The sequence below is a fragment of the Vombatus ursinus genome, unplaced genomic scaffold (assembly GCF_900497805.2).
Source record: "Vombatus ursinus unplaced genomic scaffold, bare-nosed wombat genome assembly UNPS02014799.1, whole genome shotgun sequence".
Classification (NCBI taxonomy): Eukaryota; Metazoa; Chordata; class Mammalia; order Diprotodontia; family Vombatidae; genus Vombatus; species Vombatus ursinus.
In genome coordinates, this window is record NW_020954577.1 from 5786894 (window position 1) to 5810134 (window position 23241).

The 23241-nt window shown below is 45.5% G+C and overlaps 1 protein-coding gene across 1 annotated transcript in view; it reads left to right on the forward strand.

Moving 5' to 3' along the window:
• Positions 1–936: 936 nt before the first annotated feature.
• LOC114050670 (3-hydroxyisobutyrate dehydrogenase, mitochondrial-like) overlaps positions 937–23241 on the forward strand; it is a 141525-nt gene continuing 119220 nt past the window's right edge. Inside the window, exons 1-2 of the mRNA XM_027872531.1 lie at positions 937–1027; positions 7398–7555. Coding sequence (XP_027728332.1) covers positions 937–1027; positions 7398–7555 — 249 coding nt within the window. The remainder of the gene's footprint in view (positions 1028–7397; positions 7556–23241) is intronic.

The following is a 23241-nucleotide window of genomic DNA, read 5'->3' on the forward strand; positions in this document are numbered from 1 at the left end:
CAGACTCCTTGGGATGGGGAGAGGGGTTTGTCAATCACTTCTCCCCTGCCCCCCACCCCCCATTCCGCCCAGGCTTGTTACATCTTGACTCCTTCTCCCCGGCCTTCCATACAACAGCGTCGCTGGTCTGGTCTGCTGGCTGTCCTCCCGTGCCACCCTCCATTTCCAGACTCCGGGCATTTCCCCTGGCTATGTCCCATGCCTAGAAGCGCCCCCCCCTTCCTGGCAGCCAAAATCCCCCCTTTCTCAGGTGGGATCCCCCTTAATTCTAGTGCTTTCCCTCTGCTGACTATTTCGGATCTACCCTGTGTAAAGCTTGCACACTTTCTCCCTCATTAGGCTCCTCGAGGGCAGGGTCTTCCCCGTTCCTGGTTTCCCTAGCATGTCACCCTGCACCTGGCATACAGCGGTGCTTAATCAATGTTTATTGACTGACAGGGTTTCAGCTTCTTGATATAAAAAGTGCGAGGTCTCGGGCCTTTTGGGGCTTAATCAAGGCCCTGGCAGGTCCTGGAGGAGCGGGTCCCGCGGGGTCAGGTGCCCGTGTCCAGCTCAGGCAACCAGAGGCAGGCATAACCCCCCCTCCCCCCCCTTCTCCGCAGCGCTAGGCTCCGCCCCTCGGCCTGCAGGGGGCGGGCTCGGCCCTGATTGACAGCCACACCCCCTCGCACGCCCCTCCTGCCGCCCTCCGTAAACAAACCGAAGAGAGGCTGCCGAGTCAGGGGCACGGGAAGGGCGGGGCGGGGCGCCTGCGGGCGACGGTCGACGAGCAGGGGGCGGAGCGCCTCTGGCCCCGCCCCCGGCCCTAGAGCGCGCTCTCTCATTGGTTCGCGGGTGGAGGCGTGCGGGGCGCGGCGGAGCGATTGGACGGCGCGGCTGCCGGTCGGCGGCGGTGACGGCAGGAGGCGCTCGTTCGGCCGCTCGCTCGCTCGCAGCATGGCAGCCGCGTTGGTGCTCCGGGGGGCGGCCGGCAGCCTGCTGGGCCGGGGCCGGCGTCGAGGTGCGGGCCAGGCCGGCCTCGCGGCGGGTAAGGGCCGGAGGGCCTCGCGGCGGCGCCGGGGCCAGGCCGCTGGGCGGGGGCTGCCCGGGCCGGGCCCAGCTGACTCTGGGGGGAGGGTCGGCGCCTCTGCGGGGGCCGCTGTCACGCGCCCCTTCCTGCCCCGGGTGGGGACGCTGAGCCGGGATTCGAACTCAGGACTGTGTTCCTGTCGCTGCCGCGCCCGTGAGGCACGGGGGCCTTGAATGTCGGCACTCCAGACCGAGAGCTGGGAGCCCGCTCCCGAGTCAGTGATGCGGTCTGGTCTACAGAAGGGGAAACTGAGGCCCAGGGAGGGGAAGAACCCTACTTCATGCGGGAGGGGACTCGGGACTCTGCTGGGGAGGAAGCTGAGGCCCAGGCACAGCGCATTCCAAGTCTAGGGACGTGACAGCCGGGACCTGGAGAGCCCGGGGCGGGTATGGATCAGCATGCATTAAGCGCCTGCTGTGTGCCAGGCTGTAGACCGAGTGTCCAGGAGAGCAGCGGATAGTGCAGACCATGTAGGGTAGGATGGCGTGGCCGGTGACCTGGGGGACTGCACCCGTGGGGTGGACCCATCTGCCCCTCCCCCTCCCCTCCCTCCTCCTCCTCCCCCTCTCTCCTCCTCCTCTATTTCCAAAAACTGTGGCCTCCAACTGTTGTCCATTTAAAACCCAACACACAAACACTTCTCTGGACCAGTCAGTGAAAGTTGACAATGGACTTTGCTTCTTCCCCTTATTTCATGTAATTAGTTAACTTGGTGGCCCTCTTAGAAAATAAAAGTCTGCCAGTTAATGTTGTCTTAAACCAGAGGCCCTGGAGATACAAGTACAAAGAATGAATGGAGGATAAGAGTCTTCTGTTTATAACATACCTATCTTTTTACATACATTCTTATATTTTGGGCTCTTTGGCTCAACAGTAAGTACTATTATGATGATGTACTGTTATCATTTTAAGTACAACTTTGCTTTGGGGGGATTTATGGAAATGATTTTTTTTGAAATCAGTAACAATTGATTTTTTTTTTACATTATCATTTCTATGTGATGTGACATTTTACTGTCCTACTTTGAGTTTAGTAGAAAAAATAGATTTAAATTAGATATAATTGCTAAAAGTAAACACATGTACCCATAATTTGTTTAGAGGCTTGGGGATTTTAAGAAAACGGATGACATGTTGAAGAGCCATTATTTCAATGTTTAATATTACTTAATTGTGTAGTGTTGTCCAGTGTTCTGTAAAGGAAATTTACTATCATAGAATATTATGTGTATATCGTCAGTAATGTAATAAAATTTGATTGTTAAAAATCTGTCCACTTCAAGTTTTAGGTTATGATAAGCACAGAATAGTATGAAGATATTTAAAATAGCAGTGGTCATTTGAAAAAATGACCAGCATAAAATAATGTGTCTTGTTAAGCATTATGGAAGTTTTTCTTAAAGGTGAGTTTTATGCCTTGCCCAAAAATTGAGTTAAGTGGTTTCTTGTTAGCCATGGCAGAGGGAATTCCAAAGATGGACGTTTTTTCTCAGAAAATGACTTGCTATTGGTCCGCCAGCATAGACGTAGGAAAAATCATTAGCATTAAATGGTGACTTACCTAAGATTGGAACCCAGAATTGCTACGAGATTTTACAAAGGATATACACTTGCTTTTTGAGAACTTTTAATACTTAATTCCTCACTCGAGAAAATATTCACTTCAGTCTTCCATTTGTTAATTTGTGGTCAAAATTTGTTTTAAAGAGATATTACTTTTAATTACATCATCACAGTTTGTGATGACCCTCTACTAATCCATCAGTCAACAAGCATTTGTTAAATGCCTACTATGTGCCAGGCACTGTGTTAGGTGCTGGGGATACAAAAACAAACAAAAAAGAAAAGAAGAGAAAAGATTTATAAATAAGTGTATACAGAATAAATCTCTGGAGAATAAATACAAGGTGGTTAGAGAGGGAGAGGATGTTGGAGGTTGGGGGCGTTTGGTTTCAGGTACAGGGAATTCTAGGAGTTGGAGATGAGAAGGCTGTAGATTCTGGGCAGAGCCTGTTGGTGGGAGCGCTGTGTGTGTGAGGACAGAGAGGAGGTGAGTTTAGCCACATGCAGGACTGGGAATGGGAGTGATCTGGGTTGAAGTTGGAGAGGGAGGTTGGGGCCAGATTGTGAGATGCCAAGCGAATGGAGAGCCTGTGGAGCTATGGGGAGTTATTGTAGGGGATGGCCTGGTCAGACCTTGGTGGCCGTGTTCAGAAGGGCTTGGCATTGGGGGAGACCAGTTGGGAGACAATTGTAGTCTCTAGATCGGAGGTGATGAGGCCTGTGCTGGGGGTGGGAGCCATGAGAAGGGAGGGGTGTTGGGGATGTGGAAACAGCAAGATACAGATATGTGGGGTGAGGGAAAGGGAAGAGCCTGGATGACAGTGAGGTTGGAGGCTTGGAAAGATGGTGGAGCGGTCAGGAGGTTTGGCGTAAAGCGAATGCATTCTGTTTTGAACATGCTGAGTTGGAGGTGTCCCACAGGCATTTGGTGATGCAGAATTCTGGCTCAGGAGAGAGATGAGATGGCCAGGCAAAGCTGGGGAGCTGAGGAGGCCAGTGGGCAACAGAGTGGAGAAGGTCGGGGAACATCCTTGTCGGGGCTCCTGATTACTTGTAGCGTAAAGCCCTGACTCCTTGCTTTGCATTCTGGGCCTTCCTTGTTTTTGTGGCAGCCTCTGCTGCCCCCCTGTAGGTGTGCTGTGATCCCTGAAGCTGGCCTGCTGCTTCTTCTGCCCCTGGGCTTTCCTGGGTGGCCACGTCTTCAGCCTTGTCCATCGTGTGCTTTCTGCCTGGAATCCTTCCTGCTCCCTCCTGTGAGGGGGGCCAGCAGAGGCTGTTTCAGCTTTGGCTTGGGATCCTCAGCACCTGCCAGTGCCTGGCACAGAGGCTGGCCCAGCTCTGGTGCCACCTCCTTGGGGTGACCCTCCCTCAGATCCTCTCTTCCTCCTTTGCCTTTCCATGGTATCTCTCCGCATTCACTTATTCAGCACGCTTGTGTATGTGCAGGCACCTTTAGCTAGTTATTGGCATGTTTGTCTTTGCTTCTGCTCCCCTCACAGGGTGGTTGGGAGACAAGCGCTTTGTAAAACTTAGTGCCCTGTATGAATTGAATTATGAATTATTACTTAGTGCCCTGTGTGATTGTGAATGATGACTGTTATTATCACTAGGTTGTGAACCTCTTGAGGGCAGGGACTGTTTGATTGATCTTTTATCCCCCATTCTGCCTAGCTTTGTACTTATTACTTGCTCAATAATTGTTTTTGAATGAATAAATTGGGAAGAAGCGTATAGCCCTATCATGCCCTTAAGAATATTAAAAAAAAAAAAAACCCTCTAAATTAGGGTCCGCTCAGCTTAGTCATTCTAGATTCTAAACTTTCTCTTTCCTGTGCTTAATTTGCCATAATCAATCTGGCCCAATGCCATGTATCTGATTGTTATAATTAAGTCAGTAGCATTAGTGTCAAGGAAGTTTGGATTAACAGACTGTGCTTCTCATTAAGTGACTTATAAAAAGAAAATAATGTGGAATTAAGCAGCGTAGAAAGCATAACGTGTCCCTTAGCATCTTGTGTCCCTTTTTATCTTCTGAAGATGCCTGTGGTTATTATTGGACTGAAATATTGAAGCCAAAGGCCCTGTAGGACACTTGATGACTTTACATTGGCTCTGAAGGCCCACTGGCCCAGATGGACACACCTCACTGCCTCCTGGGGAGTCGGGCTTCAGGCAGGAACTCTGGAATGACGAAAGCTTACTGCCCTAAGGAGGTCTCTTGGTGGAATGCTTCAGAGCAGATGCCCTCATGGTAGAGATACTGGCAGGGTTTGCCATTTCCTTCTCCAGCTTATTTTACAGATGAGGAAACTGAGGCAAACAGGGTGAAGTGACTTGCCCAGGGTTACACAGCTAGGAAGTGTCTGAGGCCAGATTTGAACTGAGGTCTTCCTGACTCCAGAAGGCATGTCTTTAGGAAACGTCATTTAATGTTGAAGGTGGAGTTGAATGAATGAGTGAATGGAAAAGCATTTTTCCAACATATTTTTATTTATTTCGTTAAATATTTCCCAATTATATGTAAAAAACTTTTAACACTCATTCAAAGAACTTGAAACAGCACTTATTAAGTGCTTCCTGTGTGCTGAGCACTGGGGATGAAGATCCTGCAACACAGCAGCCGCTGCCCTCACCGAGCTGGCATCCCAGTCCCCGGGGGTGGCCAAGGGGGGCACCTGCCACATGGTGAGTGGGACCCCGTCTTCCCGGAGTTGATTGGGTCCAGTTTCCAGACCTGGAAAGGGATCTGAGGGGACAGGGTACCCCAAATAAGGCAGCTTGGGGTGGCTTAGCATGACCGTCGTGTTCTTGTACTTCTGAATGAATGTGTTGTATACGTGCAGACGATGGAACACTCCTTCACCAGCCTACTAAAAAGAAAGTCGAGCTTTGTGCAAAGGGAGTTCTTGACACATCTTTTGTGCATTAAATCCTGCAAAGCTTTCTCCTTTAGTAATGTCCATTCCGTAGACCAGCTTTACAGGGGAAGGTTTTTGTTTTGATTTTTAAAATCGGTCCTCAGACTTTTTTTTTTACTGATGTGGAGGACTCATTGGCATGCAGACTTGACAGGAGCACGTTATGAGTACTTCCCTGGCCCCAAACCTTGCAAGTTCTCCAGGATTTCTTTTAGGGGCTGAGCCATATTTTCTGAGAGAACCTGTAGTTAATCCTCTACCTTTTCTGAATGAAGAGGCTGAGACTCAGAGTGGAGAAGTGGCTTGCCTGAGGTCACGAACCTAGTGAGGAGCAGGGCCAGAGCTGAAATCAGAATCTCTTGACTTTCGGGTAACCATAGGCCTAAATAGGTTTAAAGGTAAGGCAGACATTTTTATTTGGTTAGGTAATTTATGTATAAATAGAAAAAAAACACATATTAGATTTTTTGTTTTGGTCCTGTGATTTCATTGGTTTGAGGAACTCCCCAAAAAGAAACTCCCTTATCAAAAGCAGATCAGTAAGTATTCCGCTCCTTTGGGCCTCAACACTAACGATTTAAGTGACTTGTCCAAGATCCCACAGCCTTTACGCACATAATGGGCTTGAACCTAGTTCTTCTTGAGTCCTGGGTGGCTCTGTATCCACTAAACTGTGGTACTTCTTGGAAAATAAACATTGTAAAAGGGTCTAGGGACTCCTGAAAGTTAGCTTTGGCGGCCTCGTGGACAAAGGTCTAGTCTTGGAGTCAGAGATGTTGTTTGGTTGTTTCAGTCCCGTCTGACTCTTTGTAACCCCATTTGGGGGTTTTCATGGTAGAGATACTGGCAGGGTTTGCCATTTCCTTCTCCAGCTTATTTTACAGATGAGGAAACTGAGGCAAACAGGGTGAAGTGACTTGCCCAGGGTTACACAGCTAGGAAGTGTCTGAGGCCAGATTTGAACTGAGGTCTTCCTGACTCCAGGCCTAGCACCATGGTGCCACTTAGCTGCCCAGAGTCAGAAATTCGCGGATCCAGTGTGACTTTGGGCAGTGCCCAGGCCTCTCTTGGAAGTTCAGATGATTTGCTCTGATGAAGGAAAGGTGATTTCTGCCCTTGAGCTCCTGACACTGATTCAATCATGGCCTAGGGAATATGGTGGGAAAAGAGACAAGGATTTGTATTGCAAAGATTTTCTTTCTGTGGAGTCTCTTTAACTATTAAGCTTTCCTAGTGACTTAAGATATTCTTAGTTAATAAAAAAAAAGATTTTCACATAGTTTGAAAAGCTGAGATAGTGAGATATATCTGTGGTAAATGGCACTAAAAGTAGGGCATCGAGGAACTAGTGATAAGATTCTGATATTACTGTCTTATAATTTTAGTCCAAATGAATGAGAATGAGCATTTTTAGAAACTAGTTAACTTTTATTACCAGAAATCCAAGTGTTAGTCTACTTTGTACTGAACAGAAATCAGAATGCTGTCCTGCCGTGTTAGAGATGAGGCTTGCTTCTGTTAGTTGGGGAAGAAATTCATTGTTCAGGCCTTCGTTTGGGCAGGAGGACGCCGACTTCGTAACAAATGGAGCTTTTTAGAAGCATTGCTAAATTTGTTTCTAAAAATGGGAGAGAGAAGGAATGGAAGTGGAAAACAAGATGGAATAGTTAATTTTCTCCTAGATGAGACACTGGTTAATGATAATGAATTAGAAATTACATTGCTTATTCCTCTATTGGTATTTCTAAATTTAAACACTTTAACAAAAAATTGAAATTTGAAAGTCATTTGAAGTTTTTAAAAAAATCATTTTTTCATCCTGATTGAAAATATTGTATTGAAATCAGTGTGTTCTAGGTCAATGGCTTCCAAGACTCCTGTTGGATTCATTGGACTGGGCAACATGGGAAATCCAATGGCCAAGAACCTCATCAAACATGGATACCCTCTCATTCTTTATGACATATTCCCAGAAGCATGCAAAGATTTCAAAGATGGGGAACAGGTAAAGACACTGTGTGTGTGTGTGTGTGTGTGTGTGTGTGTGTGTGTGTGTGTGTGTGTTGGGTAACTATAGGGTTTCCAAATGTTTATGTTTTAAAATGAATGTGTGTTTGAATGGGCAGTGGCATCTTGATGGGACGTATGTCTAATAGAATTTCAAATCTGATATAGTAAAACTGTTTTACCCTTCATTATATAATAGGTCCTCTGGCTCCATATCTCAGACTAGTATAAGAGAGGAAATTTCTGTAATGAAGTAGAAATTGGGGGGGAGGGTCTGTGCTGCTCCAAGTGATTTGGTCGTCTTCTTCCCCAGATTTGGCCAAGTGGCCTTTGTTGTTATATTAGATTTCTTTCTCTTAGGCTTTAATTGGGGATCTGGCAGGGGGAATGTGGCCAGCCCTGGAGTCAGGAAGATCTGAGTTCAGATCTGGCTTCAGACACTTCCTAGCTGTGTGACCCTGAGCAAGTCACTTCACCCTGTTTGCCTCAGTTTCCTCATCTGTCAAATGAGCCAGGGAAGGAAATGGCAAACCCCTCCAGTATCTTTGCCAAGAAAACCCCAGAGGGGCTCATAAAGAGTCAGACATGACTGAAAACAGCTGAACAACAAAAGTATATACAGTGGGCTCTGGGGGTGCAAAAGCAATCCGAAAACAGCTCCTGCTGTCAAGTGGTAGAATACACCAACAACCACAACAGTAGCAGTAACTAATAGCCAGAATTCCTGTAGCACTTGAAGGTTTGCCTAGTGCTTTTATATATACCACATTTGAGCTTCATGACCACCCTGTGTGGTCGTATCCCCATTTTACAGATGAGGAAACTGAGGAAGACAGGATAAGTCACTGGCTCAGAGTGACATAGCTAGTAAGTGTCATAGAATTTGAACTCGGGTCTTCCTAACCCTTCAGCTCACACTTATATAATAAGTACATACAGTATATTTTGACAGAGGAGAGGCCTTGTAAAGGGGGCTTGAACTAGGTTTGTGGTAACATGAAGGCAAAGAAGGGAATGAATTCACAAGAATTTTATGGAGCTAGAATTGATCAGAATTGTCAGTTGATTACATGTGGGGGGGGGAAGGGGAGGAAGGGCAGGATGACAGAGGCAACCACAGAAAGCTGTCTGCTGGACTGAGAAGAGTCCACACTGGGAGACCAGAGACCTTTGCGCTGTGTGCTAGTCCCTTAATGAGTCCTTTAAGCCCTTAGAGTCTCAGTTTCCTCATCTGTAAAGTGGGGATAATGCCACCTGGAGTGCTCTTCCACAGGCTTCTTAAAAAAGATCAGAGGAGAATCTATTTAAAGCAACTTATAACTGTCAGTTCTTACTATGGTGGGAGAAGGAGGCAGTTAAGGGGTGACAAGAGTGAATTTGGCTTAGATTATTTCTCATTTGAGGAGCCATAATCCAGATGAAGGTGCTCAGCAGACATTTGGAAATGTGAGAAAAATTCAGTGCAGACAATAAAATTGAATATACAGATTTGGGCATCGTTTATGTAGAACTGATAACTGAAGCCACAGGAACAAATGGGCACACCAGTGAGGAGGGTGTGGAGAGTGTAGATAACAGAGCCCGACTCAAGACCTTGGGGGCCAAGAGAGGGAGTGGTCAGGAAGGTCAGAGCAGGTTCGTAGGGTTTAGGATGGGAAGGACTGTTGAGTCCATCTGTTCAAACTTCTCATTTTCTAAGTCAATAAAAGGAGGTCTGTTAGGTTAAGTGACTTCTCCAGGATCACATAGGAAAGTAAATGACAGGCAGAATTTGCACCCAGGTCCTGTGATCCCAAATGCAGTGTTCCATGTGTCTGCAAGAGAAAACAGAGTCAGGAAGACCAGGGGAACAGAGAGGGTCCAGTAGGAGAGGGTAGACAGTTGTGTTGAGGGCTGTGGAAATATCCCCCCTCCAGTCCCCTCTGAAATGGACTAAATATTTACAGACAGGAAATAACTAGTTCTCAGTATCGGGGTTGTGTCAGCGCTATTCTGTGGGGGGGTCAGGTCACCCACTGCTCCAAATCCCATGAGAGGTGGAAGAGGAGAAGGCGACATTGTTCCCTCAGAACAGCCGCCAGCTGAGGTGAGTCCACAAGCTGTTGAAACAGATAAAAGGAGAGACATTTTCTCTCATCGATGCCATTGCTTAGAGGCGGCGAGCCGATGTAAAGTGGTCAGCAAATCACCATAGGCAGCAGATGTTTCGTTGCCTGACAGCCGCTGTGGAGGAGACTGCCAGGAGTTGATGGGCAGCAGTGTGAAAAGTGATGGCTAGACGAACCTCGCAGCGGGCCTGGCCTGGGGCCCCTTGCAGCCAGAGAAGCAGGCGTGTGCGCTGGCATCACACTGGTTTCCAGTTTTCTATGATTTCTGCTGTCATTTCTGTGCCCCACCCCTCAGTACCAGCATACCACTCATAAGTTAGTGGAAATGGCATTTTTAAGATGAAGTCAGGAGAGAGACTGGGTCTGACCAAATGTACAAAGAAATCCATATCAGAGAAGGAGCTGAGAGGGTAGAGTGGGGAGTGTCGTCAGAAATGGGCGAGATCCTTAGGGTTCAAGGCAGTTGTAGAATGGGGGCTGAAGGCACGAGGGAGAAGCTGAGAGTCTGGAAAGTCACATGACGTCGTCAGAAAGGGATCTGCCAGGTGGGGATGCAGCTCAATTCAGTTCAACAAATAGGAATTACTTGCTGTGTTTAGCGCATGTGCTGGGGGCACTGTAGGTTTAGGACTCCTCCGGTCTTCCAGGGTTTAACGTGCCTTAGGGCTTAAGGGCTTAAGAATCTTTTTATCTCCATGGGAGTTCATTTTTAATTTTAGAATGAAAGTCAGTGGGAAAATAGGGTTTGCATTACCCAGATTTATGTAGCTAGTATTGCTGGACTCTGTTCTGTAAATGAAAGGATACTTGTAATCTCAAAGTGTTGTATATATGTATTATGGTAAATATTATAGACATATGTTTTGTTTGGAACCTACATTTCATTGGTGAGGAGTTGCCTCTGTCAGTGTAATAAGTCATCTCCTGCACCTTGTGGCCTCGGGAGCAGCCCAGGAGCCCAGGAGCCTGTGACTGGCTCATCCTTACTCTGTATGTGTCACCAGAAGAACCTGAACCCCAGGTCTCCGACTCTTGGTCTGATTGAGATAGTACTGGGATTTGCAAGAAGACTTTCCGTGCATCATCTCATTTGAGCCTTGCAACATCCTTGTGAAGTCAGTGCTGCGATTAGCACCATTTGACATCTGAAGACTGCGGCTGTGTAGAAAGGTGTAGGACTTGGCCACGGTCCGACAGCCAGTGAGCCTCTGGGGTGGGATTCAGACCCATTTCTCCCTGACTTCCAAAGCCAGTGCTCTGTGTACTGTGTCAGGCTGGCTCTGTAGCTGATCCACTTTTTTGGCTTGCTTCTCCACCACATAATTTGCCAGTTCCAAGCCAGTGACCAAGCTCCTAGAGCTGGTTTTTATTTCACATTATCCCTTTGCTCTTTCTTCCAAATCCGCTCGTGGAGGTGCTAAAAACACTAAAGCGGGTCAGAGGTTGGCAGCAAGAAGGAAGAAGAATAACACTGGACAGTCAGCTTCTGAATGAGTTGATTGTAAATATTGAAAAATAAATGGCCTAGTTCTTTGAATTCTGAATTGAAGAAAAAGACTCGGTAAGCGTGTGGAGAGAAGTTGTTGATAGGTTTATTTTGGATTGGGTAGTGGGTGGCACGCTGGCAGCAATAATACAGGAGTACAGATGCCATTCTGTATCCTCATGTTGGGATAGAGCCGGTTCCCACCCCTGGCTAGGGTATGGCCCCTCTGCCCTGCCGTTGGTCGCTGCTGCCGCTGTGGCGGCTGTGGCGGCGCTCTCTGGCAATATCCGTGGCCTGACAGGTGGACGTTGCTCCCCCAGAGAATCTGTGAAAAGAAGTTTTGGTTCTCGCGTTGATTAGTGTAGCCCGAGCATTTGGTCCTGTATGGCTCTTCAGGGAGGTCAGCAGGAATAGTTACGTGCAGCAAACTGTTGTTTAACTTGGATGACTTAGCTACTAGTCACTTTCAAAGAAACATGTCATTCTCTAGGATTAGTCCTCTAATGCTGCACGTCCACAGTAGCTTTTTTTAATTTGTCGTTGTTTGGAGTGCCAATGATGGAATCTTTAAACGTGGGAAGTGTCCTTTAATAGATGAAGAATTTAGCCAAAGAAATAATACGATTCCCTAAGCCAGGGATGGGGAACCTGCAGCCTTGAGGCCACGTGTGGCCCTCTAGGTCCTCAAGTTCAGCCTTTTGACTGAGTCCAGGTTTTACAGAACAAATTGTTCTGCAAATTGAACCTGCAGGGGCTGCAGGTTCCCCACCCCTGCTGAGCATTCATGAGGGAGATGTTGGAGGTTCGTAGGACATGAATATCCCTCGTTTCTTTGCTGTGCTAGAGAGAGGAAGACAGGTACTTTAGTCACTCTCTTTTTTCTCTTTCTTGACCAGAGGGGATTTGATGGAGACCCTGAACTAGAGAGACTGGATTGTATTGGAGCTAATGACTAGAATGAGTTCTGAGATTGTAGTTATCCTGCCTTGTATGTAACAGAGGTTCTAGCAGAGCTGGCTGCATTTGGAAAACAATTTCCATCAAGGGAATCCTATTGTCTGTTGTCATTTTTTAAAAATTGGAGATGTGTTCTTATGGGGAAAAAGAGTCTTATTAAACTAAGGTGAAAAATTCTTAGGGAAAATTAGGTAGTATTTAGTCTGTTTATCAGTCAGTAAGCATTTATTAGACTCCTTCTGTGTGCAAGAAACAGACAAAACATAATCATCCCTATCCTCAAGAGGCTTACTTCCTGTTGAGTCCTACGTTGTCTATTCTTTCACCTTTTCAAGTGGTTCTGGTCCTCCTATGTTTTAGTAAAAATAATCATCTTTCTCAGGGGAAAGAATATAAGCTAGTACCGTGACCCACCGTGAATGAGCAAATATGGTTTGTAACCATGTTGATGATAATAATTTAGGCTTGGTGCCTTTAAGAAGGGCAGGCACAATAATATTGGAATTCTTATCAAAGGGGACGCTTCTGAGCTCCACGTGGGGAGGAGAGGTTAATCGTTGTGTCCCTGAGCAGAGGAGGAGAGAAGCATTGCTGCCCATTGTTACTGACCCAGACTTGGAGGGACCCGAGACCATCTAATCTGTTCGGTGTCCGAGCAAGTCCCTGCTCTAAAGCTTACCCAGTGATCGTTTGGCCTGTGCGGGAGGACCCCTGCTGATGGCAGGCTCCCTGCTTCTTCAGGCTGTCTGGCCCACTTTGGATAGCACTGGTTATTGCAAAGGTTTCCCTCCCTGACTTCACGCTTGTATCTGCCCCTGCAGCTTCTTCTCATTGCTAGTTCTGTTCCCCAGTATCTTCCCTCTTTTACATGACAGCTTTTTAAACATTTGAAGAGACCTATCATGTTTCCTTTAAGTCTTCAGGCTAACATTTCTTTGAATCATAAGCACGTGGCAGTCTCTCTAGGTCTTCCTCCGTGTTGGCTGCTTTCCTTTGGAAGAGCTTGCCTTACCAGCTTTTCATTGTCTTTCCTGAAATCTGCCCTGTGGAACTGAACATCCTTGTGTCGGCGTGGCTTGACCAGCAGAAAACAGTGGGATGGTGGTTGTTCAGGAACTTAGAAAACCTTTCTTTAATCATGCCCTGATGGTCAGGAATATAGACCCTTCCTTCGTCCTCCCTTTCTGCTGATGATGCCATGAAGAAGAAGGCGTGTCTTCTACAAGTTTGTAGGCGAACCAAATGAGGTTTGGGTTTTTTTTGGCAATTGGGGTTAAGTGACTTGTACAGGGTCACACAGCTAGTAAGTGTCAAGTGTTTGGTCTGAGGCTGGATTTGAACTCAGGTCCTCCTGACTTCAGGGCCGGTGCTTTATCTACTGCGCCACCTAGCTGCCCCTCCAAATGAGGTTTTGACATAAAAATTGATAGAATTTGATCTTTCACTTAACCTCTGATGATAGATCATATTTATTCCTTTTTATATAAATCTGGATGGAGGAAGCAGTCTGACTAGTCTCAAATGAAAGTAAATTAATGTATTTTTTATTAGTTTATTGCCTAAATGTTTACAAACTAGATGAGATCTTTGAAGGGCCTGTGCTGCTTTACGAGATTGACTTCATACTTTGTCGTGTTTGTCAAATGCTAAATATTTAATATTGGTAGAGCAAAACTATTATAGCAAAATGATCTTTCTTTCAATTGGTTTGGGCTGTTTGCATCTGTGTTTTTGGTTTAGTGATCTCCAGAACTTTTCATGAGTCTCCAAAACTAGAAGCAGTGAAACTGTATTTTTTAATAATAAAAGACTGTTACCATTCCTGTTTATTTGGTGCTTTAAGTAAAGAAGTCTTGTCATTAGAAAATCAAGGTCAGTGGAGCTCCTGAGTCCTGGAGCTCTGGTGGTAAATGTTTAACTCTAATAACTTTCTTGGCTGTGATTTCCTTTGGTCATGGTGTCCATAGGTTTGACTGTTACATAATAATTCCACCTCATCTTTGAATTGTGGTTGATTCTTTGTTCTCTGCATTGCAGTGTTGGTAGAAGGCCCTGCCAGGTGAGCTGGCTTCACTGGCATGGCATGGGTAAGAGGGCCTGGGCCTGGAACCTGCAGGTATCTGGATTCTCTGTTATGTGATTGAATTAGAAAGCGCTATCACCCGCCTGTCACCCTGGTTTGCAATCTCTGTGTCATCCTCCACTTATTCTCGCTCCCTGCGTGGTTAGCATGCCTTGTCATTTCCACCTTCACGGCTTCTTTTGTATATGTGCCTGTTTCTCTGCTCACGTAGCCATCTGTCATCCTAATTCGACTCTCGTCCCCTCTCACCTGGACTCTTGCACTTGCCCAAGTCTCTTTTCACACTCTGATCTAGTTCCAACGCTGCTGCCAAAGTGATATTCCTGAAGTGTAGGTCTGATTGTGCTCCCCCCTTTCAAGGGGCCTTCAGGCCTAGGTTGGTACTAGAATTTGGGAATACACGCTCTGGGGAGATGGAGACCCTTTTGAGGAGAGCATTGATTCTCTAGCCACCGTGTGCGTTTTTACTGCAGGGGAGTCTTAAGTATAAGCTAGTATTTAGTTTGGAGAACTGACGAGATTTCTGATGAGGTACGACTCACCAAAGAGGGAAAGAGAGTTGTCTTAACTATTTACGGCATCGTTGAAATGTATCTTCTACTGAGTGAAATAAACTCGCCCTGTATTTGAGATGTATTTTTTGTTAGTCTTACGCGGGAGTTGAGGGTGCTTTTTCTTCTTTGTGGAGATATAAAATATGTTCCCAGGTGACATTCCAGGTGGATCCTGCTCGTATTTATATAGTTATGATTATCTAAACCAACCCCCTCCCCCTAGTCTGAGGTAGAAAGGGAGACTGAGGTCTAGTGGACTCCCTAGGGCCTACTTTTAAAGGGAAATGCATGAATTAGGATGTTAGTTTTTCAAGTCTCATTACCTGAATCCCTACAGATTATAGTAAATTCTTAAAAATCTTTTAAAAGGACTGACAAAAGGGGGAAAGCCCCCACCAATGCTCTAGTGACAATTGCAATCCAGAGCAGAACTTGGGGCTGAGATTAGAAGAAATGGTTTTGTGGGTTCAACAACCGAGTCAGTGCTTGGCACCTCTGGAGTCTGGCTGCTGTTCAAGCCAGAGACTGGAGTATTTTGATGTGTGACACAATCACCTATTGAGAGATTACAGGATGAAAACATTCAGTGAAAGTTAGGAATGTTGTGTGCTTAAAGGGATGCTTTTTGTTTTTATTTTATTTATTTTTATTATTTTATTTTGGAGGCAGTGGGGGTTAAGTGACTCACCCAGGGTCACATAGCTAGCTAGTAGGTGTCTGAGGTTGGATTTGAACTCAGGTCCTCCTGACTCCAGGGCCAGTGCACTATCCACTGTGCCACCTACCTGCCCCTGGAGATGCTTTTTACAACGTCACGTATTAGGTGAAGAAAACTGGCTTTCTGTTTTTAATGTGGGAGAAAAAACAACTGAACTTAGTGTTGATTCTTTTATGTTGGGATTCCCATCAGGTAGGAGGCAGATATCAAAATGCTTCTGCCTAATTCAGGTTCTCAAATGTTGATCAGCCAGACTCCATGTCTTCCCCAAAGTCCCCTTAAAAATGCCTGTGAAATCTCCCCCTCCTCCCCAAATCCTTGTGAATTCTGTGATGTGGATGCAAAGATTCTTTTACCCTCTGATCTGTTGTAGGGAAAATAAGACAGGAATTGTGAAGAAAATCAGAACTCTATGCCGGGTTTTATCATGTTGTGTTATGTATAATTTGGTGCAGAACTAGTGATGTCAAGCATAGAATTTGAGACCGGAAGGGGCCCAGTGGTCATTTGGTCCAGTCCATGCCTGACAAGGGTTCAGTCAACTTCTTGAAAGTCCTGGTTGATGAGAAGCCCACCAACCCCGGAAGTGGGCCCTTCCCTTCTGGACTGCTCTCACTGGTCGGAAGGCTTTCCCCATTTCAGCCTCAGTTGGCCTCTTTTCAGCTTCTGCCTGTTACCTACTCTTTCCTCTGGGACCAAACAGGACAAATCTGAAAGCCTCTGAGATCCAGGAACCCCGTGGTTACGTCTCCCAGGCTGCCTCTTCTCTGGGCAGAACATCCACACTTCTTTCAGACAGTCCTCGTGTAACAGACCTAGACACTTGACCCTTTGGTTGCCTTCCTGTTGACCCGTTCTGGCTTATTGGTATCTTTAAGCTGTGCTGCTCTGTGATGCAGTCAGCATGCAGTCTCTTAGTGTTACGTGAAACAGTTCTACGCAGTTGGTCACTCTGCTGTCTTGTTCAATTAGACTGATGTTGAATTCAGTTTGTCAAATAGCTATTAAGTGCTTTTGTAGAAGGGGCTGAGGATATGAAGACACAAATAAGACAGCTCTTGCCCTCTTGGAGCTTGCATTCTACTGAGGACATCCAGCAATCATCGTAATTAATAAAGGCCGATGACATGCCATTGCATTTGTTGGCTACAACTGAAAGTCATTGGCCTCCACGTGGAAGTATAATAATAAGTAAAATTGCTAAAATTGAAGAAGGGGACCAAAATGCCTTCCATGGGCACCATTCACATTAACTCAGTCAACTGTACGGTGACGGAGAGGCCTAGAAAAAACAGCTGAGTCATGCAGATTTGTTCATGGAAATGGAGAGGCTTGTGATGTCAATCCAAGACCAGGTCATCACCAGGAGAAATTACAGAAGGGTTTTCCTGAAAGAGCCCAGATTTAATGATAAATGTAGATGATGAAAAGACATGTTGTTATAACTTTGCAGCACATCATTGTAGGCTGCAAAAATTTAGTACCCACTGAATTCCTAGCAAGATATGATGTGGTACCTAGAATTATGTATCAGATACTCAGTATCTTTGTAAACTGATAGACAGCCAATCTTCTTAGAGACCTCAAAATGTCCTTGAGACTACCTACAATTGCCCACATAGAACATTGATACTTAAAGACTCAAAAACAAGAATTTAATAGATGTTGCTATACCAGAAGACTCACAATTTCTAAGCTATAAAAAACACGCAAAATTCAGATATGATGAGGTTTAGATATTATTCCCAGCATCCTCTCTGCCACTGGCATTGTTCCAAAGGTGTTGTTTTATCCGCCTATAATATATCTACATATATCTCTGTATAATATTATATAATAAATATAATATTACATATGTACAGAACATAGACACACATACGTATATATTAACCATTACATAAAAATAATAGGATGGAGATATGTCCCAGGGCATTTCTATCTGAACTATGACAGACAAGAAGAGAACGGTTATTTTTTTTCTGTAATAGTAATAGCAGTAATAGCTCCCATTTTTATAGCACCTTAAGGCATACAAAGCACTTTGTACACGTGATAGTTGTTTCCAGGTGTGTGTAGGAATGTCACATGGAGCAGGAATTAGCTTTGTTTAGATAGGGCCATGGACAGTGGGTGGAAAGGACAAAGAACCAAACTTAGACTTCATGTCAGGATAGGTTTCATAAAACCATTTGACCTTTGTAGAACTGCAGTGAGCTGCCTCCAGAGGTGGTGAGTCCTTCCTGCTTGGAGGTCTTCAGGCAGAGGCCAGATGGCTGCTCATTGAGTCTGTTATGGTGAGCATTCCTTTTCTTGTACTGGTTGGACCAGGTGGCCCTGAAGTCTCATCCCGTTCTCAGATTCTTTGATTCTGTAATAATTTATAGTTGATTAAGTGTTTTCCTTTGATCCTTGGTCAAGAATATAACTTCCCAATTATACATTTATTACCATGTTAAAATGTGATTAGGGGCAGCTAGGTGGTGTAGTGGATGGAGTACCAGCCTGGAGTCAGGAAGACCAGAGTTCAAATCTGGCCTCAGACACATGATACTTACTAGCTGTGTGACCCTAGGCAAGTCACTTAACCCTGATTGCCTCGCCATAGAGCAAAAAAAAAAAATGTGATGGGACATTTTCAGAATGTACCTTTGGTCCGTCTTCTCCCCATTTTGAATAATGCCGATTTGGATAGTCCTCAAGAGCGGGGGCCACCCTCAGGTTCTTGGCTGTGGGGGAGTGGTTGGGCAGCAGCTTCTGTACCACAGCAGCGCTTGAGTACCTCAGTACAAGCATACACCAGACCAAAGCATCTGTGAGAAGTCACTCAGTGAATTTAGGAACAGAAAAGAGAAGCTTGTCCAGTGAGTGAACCAGAGTTGGTGCTCATAGGGTCAGTGTAAGCCTGTGAGGGCTGAGATATACGAGTGGTTGGAAGGCAGCAAAAAGATAGACAATATACTAGCCTAAAGGGCAGGGATTGCTGAATTGGAAGACTTCTTGTGTTTTACACAAGCGAGCTTCTTTTTAGCTATCAGGTGCCACAGAACTTTCTCCTTCAATGTAGATGGCTCAGGACCCTAACCCAGATGTGGAAGATGTCCTGGACTAGCCATCACAAAGTCGGAAGTCGTGTGTGCATCAACTGGAGGGTGGGGAGAGAAGCGTGTGGTAAATAGTGCATTTTTCCACTGTCTTTATCTTTTTTTCATGACTGGCAACAACTTCCAAGGACCTTGGACAAGAACCTTGGACAAGAACTTCAGTTGAATTTAAATTTTAAAATGTCTGGAAGAAGAATGATTACAACTTAAAACCAAAGCAGGAGAACCATTTGGGAGGTATCTTCTTTAAAATGTTCATTCCTCCTCCTCACCCCATTAGTATTTGGGAAATACTGATGGTTCCTTTTAAGGTCCAGTCCCAAAGAAGTAGGCCTGGCTTTTAGGGCATGGGGTTTCCACAAACCTTCTGCTCTTTGTGCCTAAGGGTCAGAAAAGTATGTAGGCCTTTCTGAGTGAATTTTCTGGCCCAGTTAAGCTTAGATTCTCCTTCACTTTGGTTTCCCTTTAAAAAACTTGGAAACCATTTTGTTCTCAAGTTGTAAGGTTAAAAATGTTTGGTTAAGTAATTCTCCAGGGTTTTAATTTGACAGCCTCTTAGGCCTTGTAAAATGAGAAATTTAAAAGCCTTTGGCCTAGTGGACTCCGCCATATTGGCCACATGCTTCAAGATGTTGGCAGGGAGGTTTTGCAGCATTCCAAGTGCTGTGTAGTTTTGAAACAGTGGCAGACTTCAGTACTTTTAGTGATTTGAAAAACACTGGAGTGGGAGGTTTAATGAGAGCATGGCCATCTTCTTTGCCAAATTCTTGGCCCCTTTGGGCTTACATGGAATCTGGGGTTGAGTGGTCAAAACACTGAACTTTGCATAAGTGACTGTTTTGATTAGAAAGGGCAACACGGTTTTTCTAAATAACCCTCAGTCATGCACAGGGGACATCTCCTTTTAGTGATTTCCCCATCAAGCTGCTCCTGGCTCTGGTGGCCATTTTTCTGGTAGCAAAGAAGGAGCTGGAACCACATTGGCATGATTCTTACTCTGGACCAGGGGCGGGGAACCTGCGGCCTTGAGGCCACACGTGGCCTTCTGGGTCCTTGGGTGCGGCCTTTTGACTGAGTCCAAGTTTTACAGAACAAATGGGAATTTATTCTGTGAAGAACTGTTCCCCCCCCCCCCCGCCTTGCTCTGGACTGTCCTCCTTCTCCTCCTCCCAGCTTCTCTGTGCTCCACACATGCTGTGGGGGTTGACCAGTATCTGACCAGTGAAAGTGAATCCCAAGCAGTGTCTGGGAAGTAGCCTTTGTAGGGAATCCATGGTGTCATGGCAGAGTTCCTCCTTCCTCTCCCCTTTCCCCTCTTATTCCTCTCCCTCCCTGTTCTTCTCCTCTTTTTTCTCTTTCCCCTACCCATCCCCTCCTCCTATTTCTCCCCTCCCCTTCTTCACCCCCTTTGTTGTTATTCAGTCATCTCAGTCACATCTGACTCTTTGTGACTCCATTTAGGGTTTTCTTGGCAAAGATACTAGAGTGGTTTGCCATTTCCTTCTCCGGCTCATTTGACAGATGAGGAAATTGAGGCAAATAGGGTGAAGTGACTTGCCCAGGGTCACATAGCTAGGAAGTGTGTGATGCCAGATTTGAACTCCAGAAGATGAGTCTTCCAGACTCCAGGTCCGTTGCTCTATCTACTGTGCCATCTCCATCCCCAATTTCCCATTAAAAAAAGAAATTCCAACCAGGCTTGACCCAGCATCAGGGTGCTGAGTCTGAGTTGAGGGGATCTGCACACTTAGATTCAGGTACACTTAGATGAGGTATACTGATTGTTTATTATCTTTTAGAAGACTCAATAAGATGAAATTTCTTCTTCCCCCACCAGGCCTTCAGCGGTGCTCTGCAGGTTCAGAAAGCAGGCCGTGCTAGAGTTTTCCGCAACCCTTGGAGAGCACTGCTGTGAGAATCTGCGAATTTCGGGAGAGTTAGTTCTCTGGACCTAATCATCCTGGACAGCTTCTCGGGGCATTGGCTTCTAGATGGTCTGTTAGCCTGAGAAGATGAAGAATTAATTAGACACCATCTAACTTAACTCCTTTATTTTACAGAGGAAGAACTGTGGCCCCGAGTGGAGAATTCACATGGCCTCGTCTTATCTAGAGGGATTGAGCAGCAGACTCAGTGGCTCTAGAGCCTTTGTTCTTTCTACTGCCCAAGGTTCAGGCCTCTTGCCCAGCCTCTCTGCTGGTCCACACTTACCACTCCAGACTCTCTTGGAGTTAGGACTCTTTGGAGTCCCAGGGAGTGTTGTTTGGGACTGGGTGACAGTGAGGATGTCCTTTACGCCATGCTGCCGTTGCTTGTAACAGATGCCGCAGGGTATCTGAGGCTAGGAAGGATAAGCTTGGGGCTTCAGAGTCAGGAAGGTTTGAGAGCTAGGAAGAGCTGTGGCCTGGTTGGTACCTGACCTTTGGGCAGAGGATGGGGAGGTCATCCCCTGCCTTTCCTAGTAATCTAGTGCACTATTCAGTATACAACGCCTTGGTCAAGGTGTTGGAAATGAAAAGGAGTTAATTAAAAACTGAGAAAATTAAGATAGTCTTAAAGTTTGCCACCAAGGGGGCCATTAAGCCCATTCTGGCATCATTAAAAAAATCTACGCCCTTTGTTTTTCCATGATATTAATTTCTTTTTTGGGGGGGAGGGGTTAGGCAATGGGGTTAAGTGAATTGCCCAGGGTCACACAGCTAGTAAGTGTTATGTGTCTGAGGCCAGATTTGAACTCAGGTCCTATTGAATCCAGGGCTGGTGCTCTATTCACTGCGCCTCCTCGCTGCCCTGATATTCATTTCTTTTAAGAAAATCTTTATTAATGCCTTTTATTTTTACATCACTTTAGTTTCCCAGTATGACCTTCCTCCTTCCTTTCTCAGAGAACAATTCCTTATAACAAAGAAAAAAAAGAGTTTGACAAAACTAACCAAGTTCCACATTATACGTAGCATTCCACACCAGTAGTGTCCCATCTCTACACAGAAGGTAGGGGTGTGCATTCTCATATCCCTTCCTTTGAGCCAAGATTTGGCCTTCATAATTCGACAGCATTCAGTTTCAGTGTTTTTGGTTCTTTTCATTTCCATCGTTAAAGTCACTGGGTATATTGATTTCTTGGTTCCCCTCACTTCATATTGCCTCAGTTCATATAAGTCTTCCTTTGCTTTTCTGAATTCTTCATATTCTGCATTTCTTACAGTGCAATGCTAATCCATCATATTCATGTCTCACAGTCTGTTGGCTGTTCTCTAATTGTTTCTATTACAAAGAGTGCTGATGTAAATATTTCAGTCTATATGGGCCTTTCTTTTTATCTTTGACCTTGTTAGGGTATGAATTTAACAGTGGGATCTCTGGGCCAAAGAACATAGACATCTTAGGCACTTTCTTAGAAAAACTGCCCATTGCTTTCCAGAGTAGCGAGACCAGTTCACTCACAGTTTGAACAGCAGTAGGCTAACGTGCCACCCAGGTAGTGGGCTTTAAGCTCAGTGTAAGATGGTAGCCCCATGCTGGCCTGCAGCAGCAGACATTCATCCTGTGCACCAGCTGCCATGTTTATCTTCCTCATTGCGTCATTCCGCTGCTGTTCTTCAGTTGTTCAGTCATGTCTGACTCTGCATGACCCCATGGACCACAGCATGCCAGGCCCTTATGTCCTCCACTCTCTCTCACACTCTGTCCAAGCTCACGTTCATCGTTTCCATAACACCATCCGTCTCATCCTCTGCTGTCCCCTTTTCTTTTTGTCTTCAGTTCCCAACATCGAGGTCTTTTCCAGTGAGTCCTGTCTTCTTGTTATGTGGCCAAACTATTTAAGCTTCAGCTTCATTATTTGACCTTTCAGTGAATAGTGTGAATTAATTTCTTTAAGAATTGACTGGTTGGATCTCCTTGCTGTCCAAGGGACTCTGAAAGTGTTTTCCTGCACCACAATTCAAAAGTGTTGATTCTGCGGTGCTCAGCTTTCTTCGCAGTCCAACTCTCACAGCTGTACGTTGCTTTTGGAAAAACCATAGCTTTGATCGTGTGGAACTTTGTCAGCAAGGTGATGTCTCTGCTTTTTAGTCTGCTGTCCAGATTTGCCACAGCTTTCCTTCAAAGGAGCAAGTGTCTTTTCATTTCATGGCTGCAGTTGCTGTTTGCAGTGATCTTTGAGCCAAAGAATCTAACACTGCTTCCATTTCTTCTCCCTCTGTTTGCCAGGAAGTGATGGGACCGGTTGCCAAGATCTTAGTTTTTTTGATGTTAGGCTTTGAGCCAACTTTTGCACTCTCCTCTTTCACCCACATCAAGAGGCTTCTTACTTCCTTTTCACTTTCTGCCATAGAGTGGCATCATCTGCATGTATGATGCTGTTGATATTTCTCCTGGCAACCTTAATTCCAGCTTTTGATTTGTCCAGCCTGGCATTTTGCATGATGTACTCTGTATGAGTTAAATAAGGTGACAATGTCCCGCCTGTCATACTCCTTTTCCAATCTTAAACCAATCAGTTGTTCCATGTTTGGTTCTAACTGTTGCTTCTTGACCCACATACAGTGTCTTCAGGAGACGAGTAAGAGGATCTGGTACTCTCATCTCTTTGAGGACTTGCCACGTTTTATTGTGATCCACCCGGTCAAAGGCTTTAGTCTAGTCAGTGAAGCAGAAGTAGGTGTTTGTTGGAAC